The sequence below is a fragment of the Prionailurus viverrinus genome, chromosome A2, assembly GCF_022837055.1.
Source record: "Prionailurus viverrinus isolate Anna chromosome A2, UM_Priviv_1.0, whole genome shotgun sequence".
In the NCBI taxonomy this organism is placed as follows: Eukaryota; Metazoa; Chordata; class Mammalia; order Carnivora; family Felidae; genus Prionailurus; species Prionailurus viverrinus.
The window spans coordinates 72,514,762-72,528,412 of NC_062562.1; the positions used below are offsets into that span (position 1 = coordinate 72,514,762).

Consider the following 13,651-nt stretch of genomic DNA (forward strand, 5'->3'; position numbering starts at 1 on the left):
CATATACTTTTTAATGACAGCATTTGTAGGTTTGATCGCTGGCCCACAAAGGAAATGAAATAATTCACAGGCCTCAGTGTTCAAGAGCAAAGCCTGGATCAGGAACTCTCATGTCCAGGACACCATCCAACAGCCCTTCTCAGTTTGTGAGTGAGCTTTCATAGACGGTCTAACAGGGCTTTAGAGCTTTGAAAATCTGAAAGGTTCTGGATATTCAGAGCCCTGATCATCCCAGACCGTGGTAATGCCACCCAAACGGGCATATTTTCATGATCTCTAACATTGAAGAGGGGTTGGCAATGTTTTAAAATTATGCCTGTGTATAGAGAGCACATTTCCACAAAGGCTGTAGGGATTTTTTTGGTCTGAGAACCAGGACATCCCTAAGGAATTTCTTCACACAGACCCTCCCCAAGGCATATAGCTTTCTTCTGATTAGGTGACAGGTGTCTTTAAGCCTTCTTCTTAGAAGAAGATGGTGGTCGCTACCACCATCTTGTGTTACCATCATCTTCAAATACCTATTGAGTAGCTACCGTGACACAGGATACTTCTTCCTACTCTCAGGATAAATGTTTCCAAGAACATACAGGCAAGTTACGCACTCCTCGCTCTCCTAGCACATTCTCTAAAAGAATAGCCTATTAAAGCTAGATTCACTGACCGGTATTCAGATGGCCTTTATTAAACACTTAGTACGTAGAGGTATTTGAACACGTCACAGCTTTGCGGCAGTGCTTTTGAAGGAATTCAAGATACGGTGTGCACCCACAAGACTGTTGGGCTGGGGCGTTATCCCTTTGATAACCGTCTCTTATTTCGTTCCATGTGGCTTTCGGCAGAAACCGTATGTGTGCAAAATCCCAGGCTGCACTAAGCGCTACACAGACCCCAGTTCCCTCCGGAAGCATGTGAAGACAGTGCATGGCCCAGAGGCTCATGTCACCAAGAAGCAGCGTGGGGACATACATCCTCGGCCTCCCCCACCACGAGATTCCGGCAGCCACTCACAGTCCAGGTCACCTGGCCGGCAGACTCAGGGAGCCCTTGGTGAGCAGAAGGACCTCAGCAACACTACCTCAAAGCGGGAAGAATGCCTCCAAGTGAAAGCAGTCAAGGCAGAGAAGCCCATGGTATGTCATTCACTTTCCTTCTGCTTGACCTCAAGCCACCCTAGGTCGTTTTCAAAAGCCAGCTAGGGCATTAGGAGGGACCAGACTGCCCGGGTCCTCACTGCCCTGGGCTCTCTGATTGAAGAGGTCAGGAGCTCAGAGACCTGGGTTCCTTACTCAAGGTGAATCAGTGTAGAAGAGCTCAGAAAAGAGCATCAAGGTTTGCTAACGGTTAGCTAAATCAATCTGGAGCCAGACCACTTTGTTGTGGCAGGTAGAGAGGCATGACTCTACATTTTCAGCAGGGCCATAATGCAGAAAATCATCCATTCTATCTTTCTGGAAACATGTTTTTTGTCTTGTGCTTTGCCCAGGTGACCCTGAGATAAATAAGCCGTGGCCCCCGGTCTTTAGGCACTTACAGTCCAGCAGGGTAGACAGACCAGCAATAGGCAAATATTTACAACTCCATGTGCTGGGTCTTTAACACAAGTCTGCATGAGAGCATTCAAGGGGGGAACAAACCACCCGCGCACTTGAGGATGTGACTGGCGAGGCTGAGGGGGTGGCCCTCAAGTTCAGCACTTAAAGAGGGGCAGGGGCAGGGCCGCAGAAGCTGTGGGGCCCCGGGAGGATGTGCAGAAGTAAAAACGAGTGAGGATAAGAAAGATTAGATTTTACTGGTGATGGGGAATGACTTGGCACAGCTGGTTTATTTTAGAAAAGCCAGCTTGAGTTCCAGCTAGGGATTGGCTTGATAGACCAGAGACCATTTCTGCTGTGGGACCTGAACCAAGGAGGCAGAGAGCAAGGGAGGCATTTGAAAGATGTCACAGGGAAAACTCATTCTGGTTTGGTGACTGATGGGATGGTTTATGCTACACTCGCAGCTTCTCTCAAACTTCTGTTGGTGATTTTTCTTTATGTATGTGCCATACTGAAACATCTAAAACTTTTTAGAAGATGAGAAAAATGAAAAGAGAAGCTGTCCGAAGAGGTTCAGTACATTTGTATTTGGCAGTGTACCTAATGGAGTCAGCTCTGGGAACGTGTCAGGTTCTGGTCTGGTGCTCTCTGCATATGGAGGAAATGTACCAGGTAGATTTCCTGGTACCAGGAAAGGTACCAGGTACTCCGTGCGCTTAGATTAACAGATGCCTGGAAATGGTCAGGCAGGCATATGTATACTCAGTTTAAGGAAGTGTTTTCTTAAAATGAGGACAGTCCAGCAATCGGGTGGACATCCTGTGAATTCCTGAGTGATATCACCACACAGCAGTACGTATGGGTAAGAAAGAATGCACATTCAGTTCCAGGGTTGACAGAGTGGAGTTGAATGACTGATTGAATTTTAACGACTTACTGAGTTTGTCTTACAAGTTTTAGAAAGCGACATAAAGTCTAGCCAAAAATAATACAAATGAGCTCTCCAGATTTATCATTACTTCCCAGCGGGTAGCTGTATTTTGCTTTTAAAAAGCACCTGAGTCAGAAAAGAAAAAGAAAAGGCACCTAAGTCAAAAGTTGATGTGTGTGTTATGACTCATCACTATGGTTTAAAATTAATCAGTTCACGAGCAGTGTTTTCTATACTCCTTTCTTTCGGGACCACATATCAATTTCCTAAAATAAAGTCCACCTGTACTGTGCAGAACATTCAACAGTTTATCCTCAAGTGTTTAATGAAACAAGGAAAATGAATCTGTAGTCTCCTAGATTATGTCATCGAGAGACAATGATTTATGTTCTTTGGACATCCTACGGACCCAGAGCCTCTCGTACCTTTAATGTACATCCCTAGCCCAAGGAAACTTGTCATCTCCTCTCCAAACACCCATTATTTAAAAAGAAAATTGGTAGAAATAGGAACTTATAGTTATTTGGCTCAGTGACATCTGAGATGCCCCAAGATGTGAACTATTTTTATAAAGTAATAAACCATAGAAACATGGGCTGGAAGGGATCATAGAGATTGAGATGAAGCTCCATATTTTATAGGTGAGGCTAAAAAAATCAAACTTCCTGCTGGGGTTATTGTGTACATACACATGCGAATAGAAGTAGACACCTTCATAGACATTTACTAATGCATATGAGATTTAATTTCTAATGTTCTTTCTTTAAAAACTTGTCTTTGATCATCATGCTATGAATTAAATTCTTTCTTCTTTTTTTCTTATTAATTCCACATCTCTTCTTTGTAATGCTCCTAAATGTCTTGTTCTCACTTCCTAAGGACAGTGGGTAATAAGGTGAGGGAATTTTGGCTTCTCTGCCCTTTTTGTTTTGTGTTCATTTTAACATTTAACTTTTAAGCGTTCCATTTTTCTTTTTTTTTTTTTTTTTTTTGTGCTTTGTGATATCTTTGGTAGTGACCATTACTCAGATCTGTTTCAAACATAGAAGCAATGTGTTTTGAACGTTCAGCATGTGGAAATGTGGAGTTAGATGGTGAAACTCATCGTTTTATTTGTCTAGGCTTTCATAATAAATCACACTGGGGCCGACCAAGCAGATGTTCGCAAAGACTATTTAATTATCAGATTGACACATGTAAATTCATTCTTGGACCAGACAGGTACCTCCCTCTTTGAGGACGATCTGTATACATTTGCTGTTAGCAAGTTAATCTATATTTAAATGTCTGAGCTCCTCTGAGCAGCTCTCGTTACAAGCTCATTTGCATCTCCTCCTGTGCCCTGTGGAAGGGAGTCTGCGATGCGTGTGTACGTACACATCCACACAGATCCACACGCACGCACTTGGAGTGGACAGTCCAAGAGGAAAAGACCAAGAGAATGCTCCAAGTACCTTGAGAAGGAGCAGGTGGCCCGGCACTCCCAAGATTCTGCGGAAGCAAAACTCAAGCGAGGCTTCACGAACTCATGATCCCATTTGTGTGTCTCACTTTGCTCTGCTTGGTTGCCCAGGACAAACTTCGTGTATCACATGGCACTCACTTAGAAAGTGTTCATTTGCTTGGGTGTATGTGCTGTGGTTGCAGAGCGAGTGTTAACGGGTTCTACTGAGAAGCCCTCTGTCTAAAACCCCTTCCCGACGGTACCGTGCAGCCCACCTGGGGCAGTAGGTGTCTGTCACTGAGTGTGTGTGTGTGTGTGTGTGTGTGCGCGCGCGTGTGTGTGTGTAGTTCTCTCCCCCTGGAGGATTTGCTCTTCCGGCTGCTGTCAGGCTCCAGTTTGTAGAGTAATGGTGGAGGAAGGCACTGTGGAAGAATGGAACTAGCCCCCAGCTGGGAGTCTAGGCTGGTCACACCATTGACTTTGTGACTTTGTGATTCTGGTCAGTCACTGAACTTCTCTGAACGAATATCACTTTTCTTATCAACACAAAAGGGGTGATACTGTGTATCAACCAGGGCACCGGTGGGATTTTAGATAGAACAGACTGCTCCTTGAGGGTCATTTTATATGGTGCTCCCCAGACCTGAGGACAGTCAGCTTTCTGCTCCCCAGCTCCAGGAGCTCCAGGGGGGGCATCCTCTCCCTGACTGAGAATCAGTGGACTAGATCAAGTTTCTGTCTAGTTGCAGAATTGTCTTCCACAGTCCACGCGGTTTGGGGCGGGGAGACGTTGCCTGATTCTCCTAGAGAAATGCCAGGGCACTTTTGATCATTCCCCAGACTCAGATGGCTGTAACTTGCAGCCTTTCAAGCCCCCCACCCCCACCACCCTTCCGGGTACAGCAGAAGCTAAGTGATGGAGGTTGTGCCTCCTACAGCTGCCTTTACCCACAGCCTGGTTGGGGTTCTACAGAGCAGTCAAGTACGCACAGAAAGAGGCAGAGGTCACAGAGAGCTTGGGGAACCATCCCTGAATAGCTCAGAGAGGGTCTCGTGTGCTGCTGGTGCTCAGCTTCCATGTATGCTGTAGCCAAGCAGCATGAACCTCTGGGCCAAAGCCACCTGGGATAATAAGACCAGCTGATGCTCTCAGAGCCAATCAGTAAATGTTTCCCAGGTTTTTTATATTTCGTGTGCTTTCCGGGCCTCACAATTCCCACAACGGTCCCGAAGATAAGGAAGATGTCCCCCTTTTATAAGGGATAAGGAAACTGAGGTTCAGAGTGACCAAGTATTTTGCCTGGAGGATAAAGTCAGGTCGTGCAAGCGGGATTGCACCTGAGGGAGTGTGTTTGCAGAGCTGGCCTCTGGGGCGGGATTCCACAAGCGGAGGTGGTGCCAGTCACACCCCGTGCAGCAAGCCCGGCTTCCATCGCCCCCACTGCACATCCGCCTGGCATTCCATCAGTCTCTGTGGTCGAGGGAGGCTGCCTCCCTTCACCACCACATAGTTCTTCTCATGCAACCCGCTGAGCTCCCTGCGGGGCTAGGTCTGCATGAGCTCTCATTCCCAGCTCCCTTTCCTTTTTCCTTCACGGTGACGTTTCTCTGCTTTCCTCTCGACCCCAGCAGACATCTCAGCCAAGCCCTGGTGGTCAGTCTTCATGCAGCAGCCAACAGTCCCCCATCAGCAACTATTCCAACAGTGGGCTCGAGCTTCCTCTGACCGACGGCGGGGGTGTGGGAGACCTCGGGGCCATCGACGAAACCCCAATCATGGACTCGACCATTTCCACTGCCACCACGGCCCTCGCTTTGCAAGCCAGGAGGAATCCGGCAGGGACCAAATGGATGGAACACGTAAAACTAGAAAGGCTCAAACAAGTGAATGGAATACTGCCACGACTGAACCCCATTCTACCCCCCAAAGCCCCTGCAGTCTCTCCTCTCATAGGAAACGGTGAGTTCCATGTCCTACCTCACGTCAGCTCAGGGCTGTCTGTTCTTTTCTGTACAAACCAGTGTGAGAGGAACCAGGCTTGATGTGTGTTGGTATGTCCCCTGGTCCTCACATTATACTGTCACCATACGTACGTGTCAGGGTTGCCTTTCTGGGGAGTCCATATTTTAAAAACAGGTAATAAGGGGATGATCCCGAAACAGAAAATAGCACATAGGATGATAATACTGTGTGCATGACTACCGTTCTGATGGTGAAATTGTAGCTGTTAGACCAGGGTGGGGAGATCCCTGCAACAAAGACATTTGGGGTTAGCATTGCCATCTGGTTTCCAGTCGACAGTTGGGAGTTCCACAGCCACCTTTTTTTTTTTTTTAATGTTTATTTATTTTTAAGAGAGACAGAGACAGTATGAGTGGGAGCTGGGCAGAGAGACGGACATACAGAAGCCAAAGTAGGTTCCAGCCTCTGAACTGTCAGCACAGAGCCAGATGTTGGGCTGGAACTCACGGACCACGAGATCATGACCTGAGCTGAAGTCAGGCGCTTAACCTACTGAGCCACCCAGGTGGCCCAGTTCAGCAGCCACCTTGATTTGACGTTTCAAGGGAAGCCAGGCAGCCTTTTGCACTGGCAGACCCATGTCAGGTTTCACTGCTGAGATTGCACCGAATACCGGGGCGTATCCTAAAGGGGGAACCTCCCCACCCACCAGCTCAGGCAGACTCCCCCTTCTCAGGATGTCCGAGGAAGCCCTCCGGTCCATATGACACTCCTGGAATGGCCTTGGCCTTGCCTGTAACCCAGGCACTGTGTGCGCATCCCAGGACTCTTCATCTTGCCCTAGACCTCCACGTGTGAAGCCGCTTAACTGATCCAGGGTGATTTTACGGTTTTGTCTAAGCGGGGGGTCGGCCAGCTTTCCCGCCGACTTGTAATCCCGGGGCCTGTTCCACGTCACCCTGAAACGAATCCGTGTTTCCCACCCTTCCTCCGCAGGCACTCAGCCCAGTACCAGCTGCAGTTTGGGCGGGCCCATGACTCTGCTTCCGAACAGAAGCGACCTTTCTGGTGTGGACATCACCATGCTGAACATGCTCAACCGGAGGGACAGCAGCACCAGCACCATCAGCTCCGCCTACCTGAGCAGCCGGCGCTCCTCGGGCATCTCCCCCTGCTTCTCCAGCCGCAGGTCCAGCGAGGCGTCCCAGGCCGAGGGCCGGCCCCAGAACGTGAGCGTGGCCGACTCGTACGACCCCATCTCCACGGACGCGTCGCGCAGGTCCAGCGAGGCCAGCCAGTGCGAGGGCCTGCCCAGCCTGCTCAGCCTCACGCCCGCGCAGCAGTACCGGCTGAAAGCCAAGTACGCGGCGGCCACGGGCGGGCCGCCCCCCACGCCGCTGCCCAACATGGAGAGGATGAGCCTGAAGACCCGGATGGCCCTGCTCGGCGACGGCAGAGAGCCCGCGGGGGCCCTGCCCCCCGTCCACCCTCCGCGGAGGTGTAGCGACGGGGGCGCCCACGGGTCGGGCCGCCGCCCTCTACTGCCCCAGGACGTGCTGGGCAACGGCGTGAGGAGGGCCAGCGACCCGGTGAGGACGGTGTCCGAGAGCCTCTCCCTGCCCCGCGTGCAGCGGTTCAGCAGCCTCCACGGCTTCGACCCCCCGGGTTTGCCCCCATCCCTGGACAAGCGGAACTTAGTGCTTCAGAACTACACTCGGCCCGAGGGCGGCCTGCCCCGCCACTTCCTGCCGTCTCCCTGCCCTCCGAGCATCACTGAGAACATCACCCTGGAGTCCCTGACCGTGGACGCCGACGTGAACCTGAACGATGAGGATTTCTTGCCCGATGACGTGGTGCAGTATTTGAATTCCCAGAACCAAGCGGGGTACGAGCAGCACTTCCAAAGCGCCGTCTCTGACGACGGCAAAGTGCCCCCCGGGCCCGGCTTGGGGAGCAGGCCCGGGGACTTTGAGCCTCCGGGGCTGCCCGACGGCCACGCCGGCCAGCAGTACCGCCGGCTGGAGCAGCCCTGCACCGAAGCCAGCAAATCCGACCTGCCCATTCAGTGGAACGAAGTCAGCTCCGGCAGCGCCGACCTGTGCTCCTCCAAGCTGAAATGCGGCCCGCGGCCCGCGGCGCCGCAGCCGCGAGCCTTCGGCCTCTACGGCAACCCGGGCGCACACCCACAGGATGCCTTGAGGAGCGGAGCTGGCCCAGCCGGGGCCTACCAGAGCCTCGCAGAGCCCGGCAGCTCCTACGGCGGCCCCGAGCACAGCGGAAACGCCTTCCACGCACAGCCCTACAAGGCCCAGCAGTACGGGAACTGCCTCAACAGGCAGCCGGGGGCGCCCGGCTTGCCGGACGGCGTCTGCGGGGCCGGGATTCCAGCGGCAAAGCTGAAAAGCACCTCAGCGCAGGGAACCGGGAGCCAGCCAGAGTTTGGCCTGTCGCCGGGGGTGCCCGGCGAGTCCGCGGGCGCCGCGGTGAGTGGCATGGCCACCCAAGACCTGGTGGGACAGGGGTACCTGGCCCATCAGCTCCTCAGCGACAGCGTGCACCACCCAGGGGCCGGCCGCGGCGCTCAGCAGATGCTAGGGCAGGTTAGTGCTACCTCACACCTCAACGTCTATCAAGGGCCGGAGAGCGGCCTGCCGGGGCCTCCCTGCATTGGCAGCCAGCCGGCAGGCTTGGCGGCCGCCAGGGGCTACCAGCCGTGTGCCGGCTACGGGGGAGGCCGGCGCCAGGCTGCACTGAGGGGCAGCCTCTCTCTGCAGCAGGGACAGCTCAGTGACACAAGTCAGACCTGCAAGGTGAACGGCATCAAGACGGAGATGCAAGGGCAGCCCCATCAGCTGTGTTCTAACGTGCAGGGTTACTCTGGTCAGTTCTATGACCAACCCGTTGGCTTCGGTCAGCACGACATGAAGACTGGTTCCTTCAACATCTCGGAAGCCAACTGCCTGCTACAGGGGGCCAGCGCCGAAAACTCTGAATTACTTTCCCCGGGTGCTAACCAGGTGACCAGCACGGTTGACGGCCTTGACGGCCATGACCTGGAAGGGGTGCAGATTGATTTTGATGCCATCATAGACGACGGGGACCACGCCAGCCTGATGTCAGGAGCCCTGAGCCCCAGCATCATTCAGAACCTTTCCCTTTCCTCCTCCCGCCTCACGACGCCCCGCGCGTCCCTCCCGCTGCCCGCGCTGTCCGTGAGCACCACCAACATGGCCATCGGGGACATGAGCTCCTTGCTGACCTCCCTCGCGGAAGAAAGCAAATTCCTTGCGGTTATGCAATAGGGCGTTAGGGGAGAAGGCTGCCAACCAACGTGAAACTTTAGGAGTTTAAAAGATTAAATGGACTCAGTTTTTTTGTTTTTTTGTTTTTTGGGTTTTTTTTTTTTGCTGTTTTTTTGTTTTGTTTTGTTTTGTTTGTAGTTCTGTATGTATTTTAGCAATCTCATCTCACCTAACTGGGATGTGTTTCAAGTATATTCCTTTTATGGAAAAGGACTCTGAACAACCCTAAAGTATTCTAGGGAGAAACTGTCTTCCATTTCAGTTTTGAATCAGTATTGTTACACTAGAACCATCCTCTTTTTTTTTTTTAAACTATAAGCCCATCCCCCTTTCTAGTAAACCAGTGTAAATGTGCGATGTGCATGTTCTCATTTCTTTTCAAAGAGAGGTCAGACGAAAGGATTTGATGTTTCTCTGTTACTCAAAGGAAATAGGAGTTGGTGTGCTTTTTGACCGAGGGCTGATGCTTCCAGCTTTTCAAATTTCCCTTTACATGTGCTCTGTGTTTGTTTTTGGTTTTTTGGAGGGTTTTCGTTTTGTTTTGTTTTTGTTTTTGGTAATTCCCACACTGGGCACAAGAATCAGAATAAGGATAGTGAGTTTAAGAATCTCTGGTGGGGGCGCTGTAGCAGAGATAACCGATTTTTTTTTACCTGCTCCCCCTCCTCGCCCCCCCCCCCCAGTTCAGGTCAGGGCATGCTTTCAACACTTGCACACAGCGGGAATTTGGGGCTCTGGCAGATGAACTAGTTTGTTCACGGTTGGGGTTTAGAATTCTCCTGTCCGTGAGTGCACTCAGGGCAGGTACGTCTACACGCTCAACTCCTCAGTTATCTGTCTTGCTTTTTCTCCCTCCGTCCCCATGACCGTTCGATGCTGTTCCGCGCTCCAGGGAGAGAGGGGAAGGGCCATGAGTTTGCTACTTGCATTTGTCCTGACGAGAAGTTAGGTAGATTGTAGAGTGAAGCTACTGGGTAGAAATAGTTGGGGGAACATTTGTGGGTTTGCTGTATTTGTTAATGATAGTTCCATCTCTTTACCCATTGTCATAGGTAACTGAGAATTGATTATATATAGTTCCAAGTATATAGGTATTGAAACAAGCCGGCAGCCGCCTATGTCATTGCCATATATTAATTCCACTGTAGTGAAGGAGTATTTCTATTCTAAGTGCCCTATTTTAAGGGATTGATAAAACTTAGTTGTGAAAGAAAAAGCTCACATATGATGACCTTTGGAATAAATCCCTTTAACAATTGTTAGTGTTTAAGAGCACTGGGGAGGAGGGTTAGTAGCTGTGTGGATGGATGCCTTTTCTTACACCCAGTCTATTAAACGATGCATCCATTTAAGAAGTTAAATGTTCTATGCAGTTAGTCCTGAATGTGGACTTAATTGGTACTTTCGTTTTGGATTAAAACATTTTAAAGACTAAAAGGAGTACAGCTACTTCCCATGTGCAGTCGATACACATAAAAGACATACTATGTGTGCACAGAGTACATGGATTATCCAGCATTTCACATTTACAAATATGTAAACTATTAATAATAAAATATTAACACCTCAGACTACCTGCTCCTTTTTTCCCATTGACCCTGGAGTTGGATTTATCCAGAGTGATTCATGAGTCAATTGGGTGGCTTTTTCCCTTTATTCCTGCCATTTGAATTAGTATTAGTCAAAGTCAAGTAAAATAAAATAATAGGTCATAGGAAAACAAAATGTTAGATCCAGCCCGTTTTTCTCAGTTTGTGTTCTCTCATTTGGACCAAGAATCTCAGCGTGGAGGTAAACGTGCCCTTTGGGACTTTGTGGCTAACAAAGTTGGGTTTGCTTTCAATTGGATGTTCCTGAAATCAAGAGGGATGTTGAGACCCTTCCCGCCCACAGCCAGCACCTACTTTTAGGTCAAAGGATGCATCTGCTGTGGAACAGAGCCCCAAAGCAAAAGACGGCTACTGATCTGAGCTCAGTGGAGTGGAGTCTACCAAGTTCCAACAGAAAAGAGCCAGGCTTTTTCCTCACACAGGTCAGGATCCGGTCACAAAATCAGCGATCCATTCCCCGAGTCTCCTTTTTCCACAAACCCGAGCATCTCCAGGTCTTGATCTTACATGCTCTCACGGTTTGGTCTGACCCCCGTCCTCCCTCTGTCTCAAAGCTTGGGTCCTGGGCGTTCTCCCGTCTCCTGAGTGAGGATGGCGGGTCCCTGGCACCACGCGGCCCTCCCCAGTAAAATTCCCAGAGGCGACCTCCATTTCTCAGTTACCATCGTTTCCTACGTCACCCTCGTCCTTCGTGGAAGGATGGACGGCAGCTGGGTGAGGACCATTGTCATCTTGTGCCTGTTTTCCTTCACCTCTTCTTTTCCTACTTTTACCTTCTACCCTTAGATTTGCAGGAAATACTCTTGCTTCAGCTCCACATTTGGCTTCTCTCCATGGAAATCTCAGAAAGAGGGGGACAAGGGGACAGGGAGGAAGAAGGCATACTTTTCCGGGAGAGCAGTGATGCTGGACAGTCAGTGGAAGGAGGGTCTGTCGGGGCCACATACAAGTCTGTGGACTTGGTGTCAGCCGGGACAGGACCCACCCCAGCCTCCAACCTTCTCTCTGCTTTCCTGCCCGACGCGTTGAGGGAGACAGCAGCAACTGCCTAGTTTCACATCCCGCCTTTCAATGCAGGCTCGTACATGGTCCTCCTGTTGAACATCTGTGTTCACCATAGTTTCACAGGTTAAACCATTCCGTGTTCTTTTCTGGAGAGCTGACGAGACTGCACCCTGCTCCTCATATATTGGCTCATCCTCTCGAGCCGCAGTTGTGATTCTTGCGATGTATGTGCCTTATTTTATGTTAATCTCGTCGATGCGAGGGACCAGTTGGTGTCGCCCGATGGATGGACCGGGGCTCCGGGCCGCGCGCTCCCCGGCCGGCCGCGAGCACACGATTGTAGCCGAGTCTGAGCTGTCTTGTAACCCGGTTTCCCGTGTTGTTTTGAACTGATGGAGGATGTTCTCTTCTGACAAGTTACCGTTGTGTATCCTGCAAACGTGTAAAATAAGATACAAGTTCATTTTTTTCGCCTTTTTTAGATTTTTAAAAAAATAAAACGTGTAATCCTTTTTTAAAAGAAAACACCTGTAAATACATTTAAGGATTGTAGGCGTAGTGTTCGGATGTGGCCGGCCCGGGGCCGTCTCGGATCAGCCTGCAGCCGTGCGGTGAGGCCCCCAAGCCCACCTCATGCCCAGGGCTGCGGTCCCGCCACGCGTGGACTCTACTTTTGCTTTCAGAACCACCTACTCCTTTTGTAACAAAAAGAAAGAACCATGTTTCTTACAATGTCAATAAAAAACGCTTTGTACTGAAATTGTTCCAGGGTCATTTCTTTGATCCGTAGCTGAAGGGAGAGCGGCTTCCCTGGGAAGGATCCAGAGCTTGTGTTTGGACCCAGACCCTACCCACCCCCACTCCCACCCCTCCCCCCCACACACACACAGACAAGCTGAGTGCGTGTCTGTCCTGAGACTCCCATTCCTCCTCCCCAAATTGGGGTGCTGATGCACCTGCCGGTGGGGACGTCCATGAGGGTGCCTACCTGGGAGGCACGCCGGTTACGACCATAATCGTTTTCCTTCATTTTATCCCTTCGCCAGACTCTGGGGAAGGATGCGAATAAGGTTCGATGTCTAAGAACTGAACTGCTTTCTCTTTTATAAGTGATCCTCTCCCTTTAAGGGATATAGGGGATAACGCATGTGGCCCTCGAGCACGAGCTTGTACGTACATCAGCAAGTCCCCAGGGGACTTCCATCCTGTGGGAGACCCAGGTGTCCCGCCCCATCTCCCAGCAGGGATTCTGCAGTCATAGGGACTCTTTGAGCTTTCCTAATTCACAAGGGAGGACTTCTCTCATGAGCCCCGATGTCTTTGCTTCCATAACTAGAGCCCTCACATAAGGCGTCCACATGAATACAGGAAAAAATAAAAAAAGAATTTGTTCTCCACTTTCAGTAAAAAATCGTTGGCTTACAAAGCCGTATGCCGTGGAGTAGGTCAAGGTAAAGTACGGCACACAAGGTTTATAGACAGGACGGGAGGAAAATGGGGTTCCCGAGGAATGGGGGACATGCCATAGATTCAGTTCATGTGAGCGGGCAGTCGGGTGCAGTTCAAGGCTTTGTTTAAAGAAAACACCTTCTGCTGGGGGCGCCTGGGTGTCTCAGTGGAGCATCCAACTTCGGCTCAGGTCATGATCTCACGGTTCGTGAGTTCGAGCCCCGCGTTGGGCTCTGTGCGGACAGCTCGGGGCCTGGAGCCTGTTTCACATTCTATGTCTCCCTCTTTTTCTGCCCCTTCCCACTCACACTCTGTTTCTCTCTCTCTCAAAAATAAATAAACATTAAATAATTAAGAAAAAAAACCCACCTCCCACGTACACTCAGAAGCAGAGTTTGAGGTGAAATGG

At 50.6% G+C, this 13,651-nt stretch overlaps 1 protein-coding gene across 4 annotated transcripts in view; it reads left to right on the top strand.

Moving 5' to 3' along the window:
* Positions 1-12,553, top strand: part of GLI3 (GLI family zinc finger 3) — a 279,910-nt gene extending 267,357 nt beyond the window's left edge. For 3 of the 4 annotated variants that reach the window (XM_047849880.1, XM_047849882.1, XM_047849883.1), the window contains 3 exons: positions 843-1,133; positions 5,543-5,873; positions 6,873-12,553. In XM_047849880.1, coding sequence (XP_047705836.1) covers positions 843-1,133; positions 5,543-5,873; positions 6,873-9,178 — 2,928 coding nt within the window. In that variant the 3' untranslated portion in view covers positions 9,179-12,553. The remainder of the gene's footprint in view (positions 1-842; positions 1,134-5,542; positions 5,874-6,872) is intronic. The other variant, XM_047849881.1, reaches the window with a different exon arrangement.
* Positions 12,554-13,651: the final 1,098 nt, after the last annotated feature.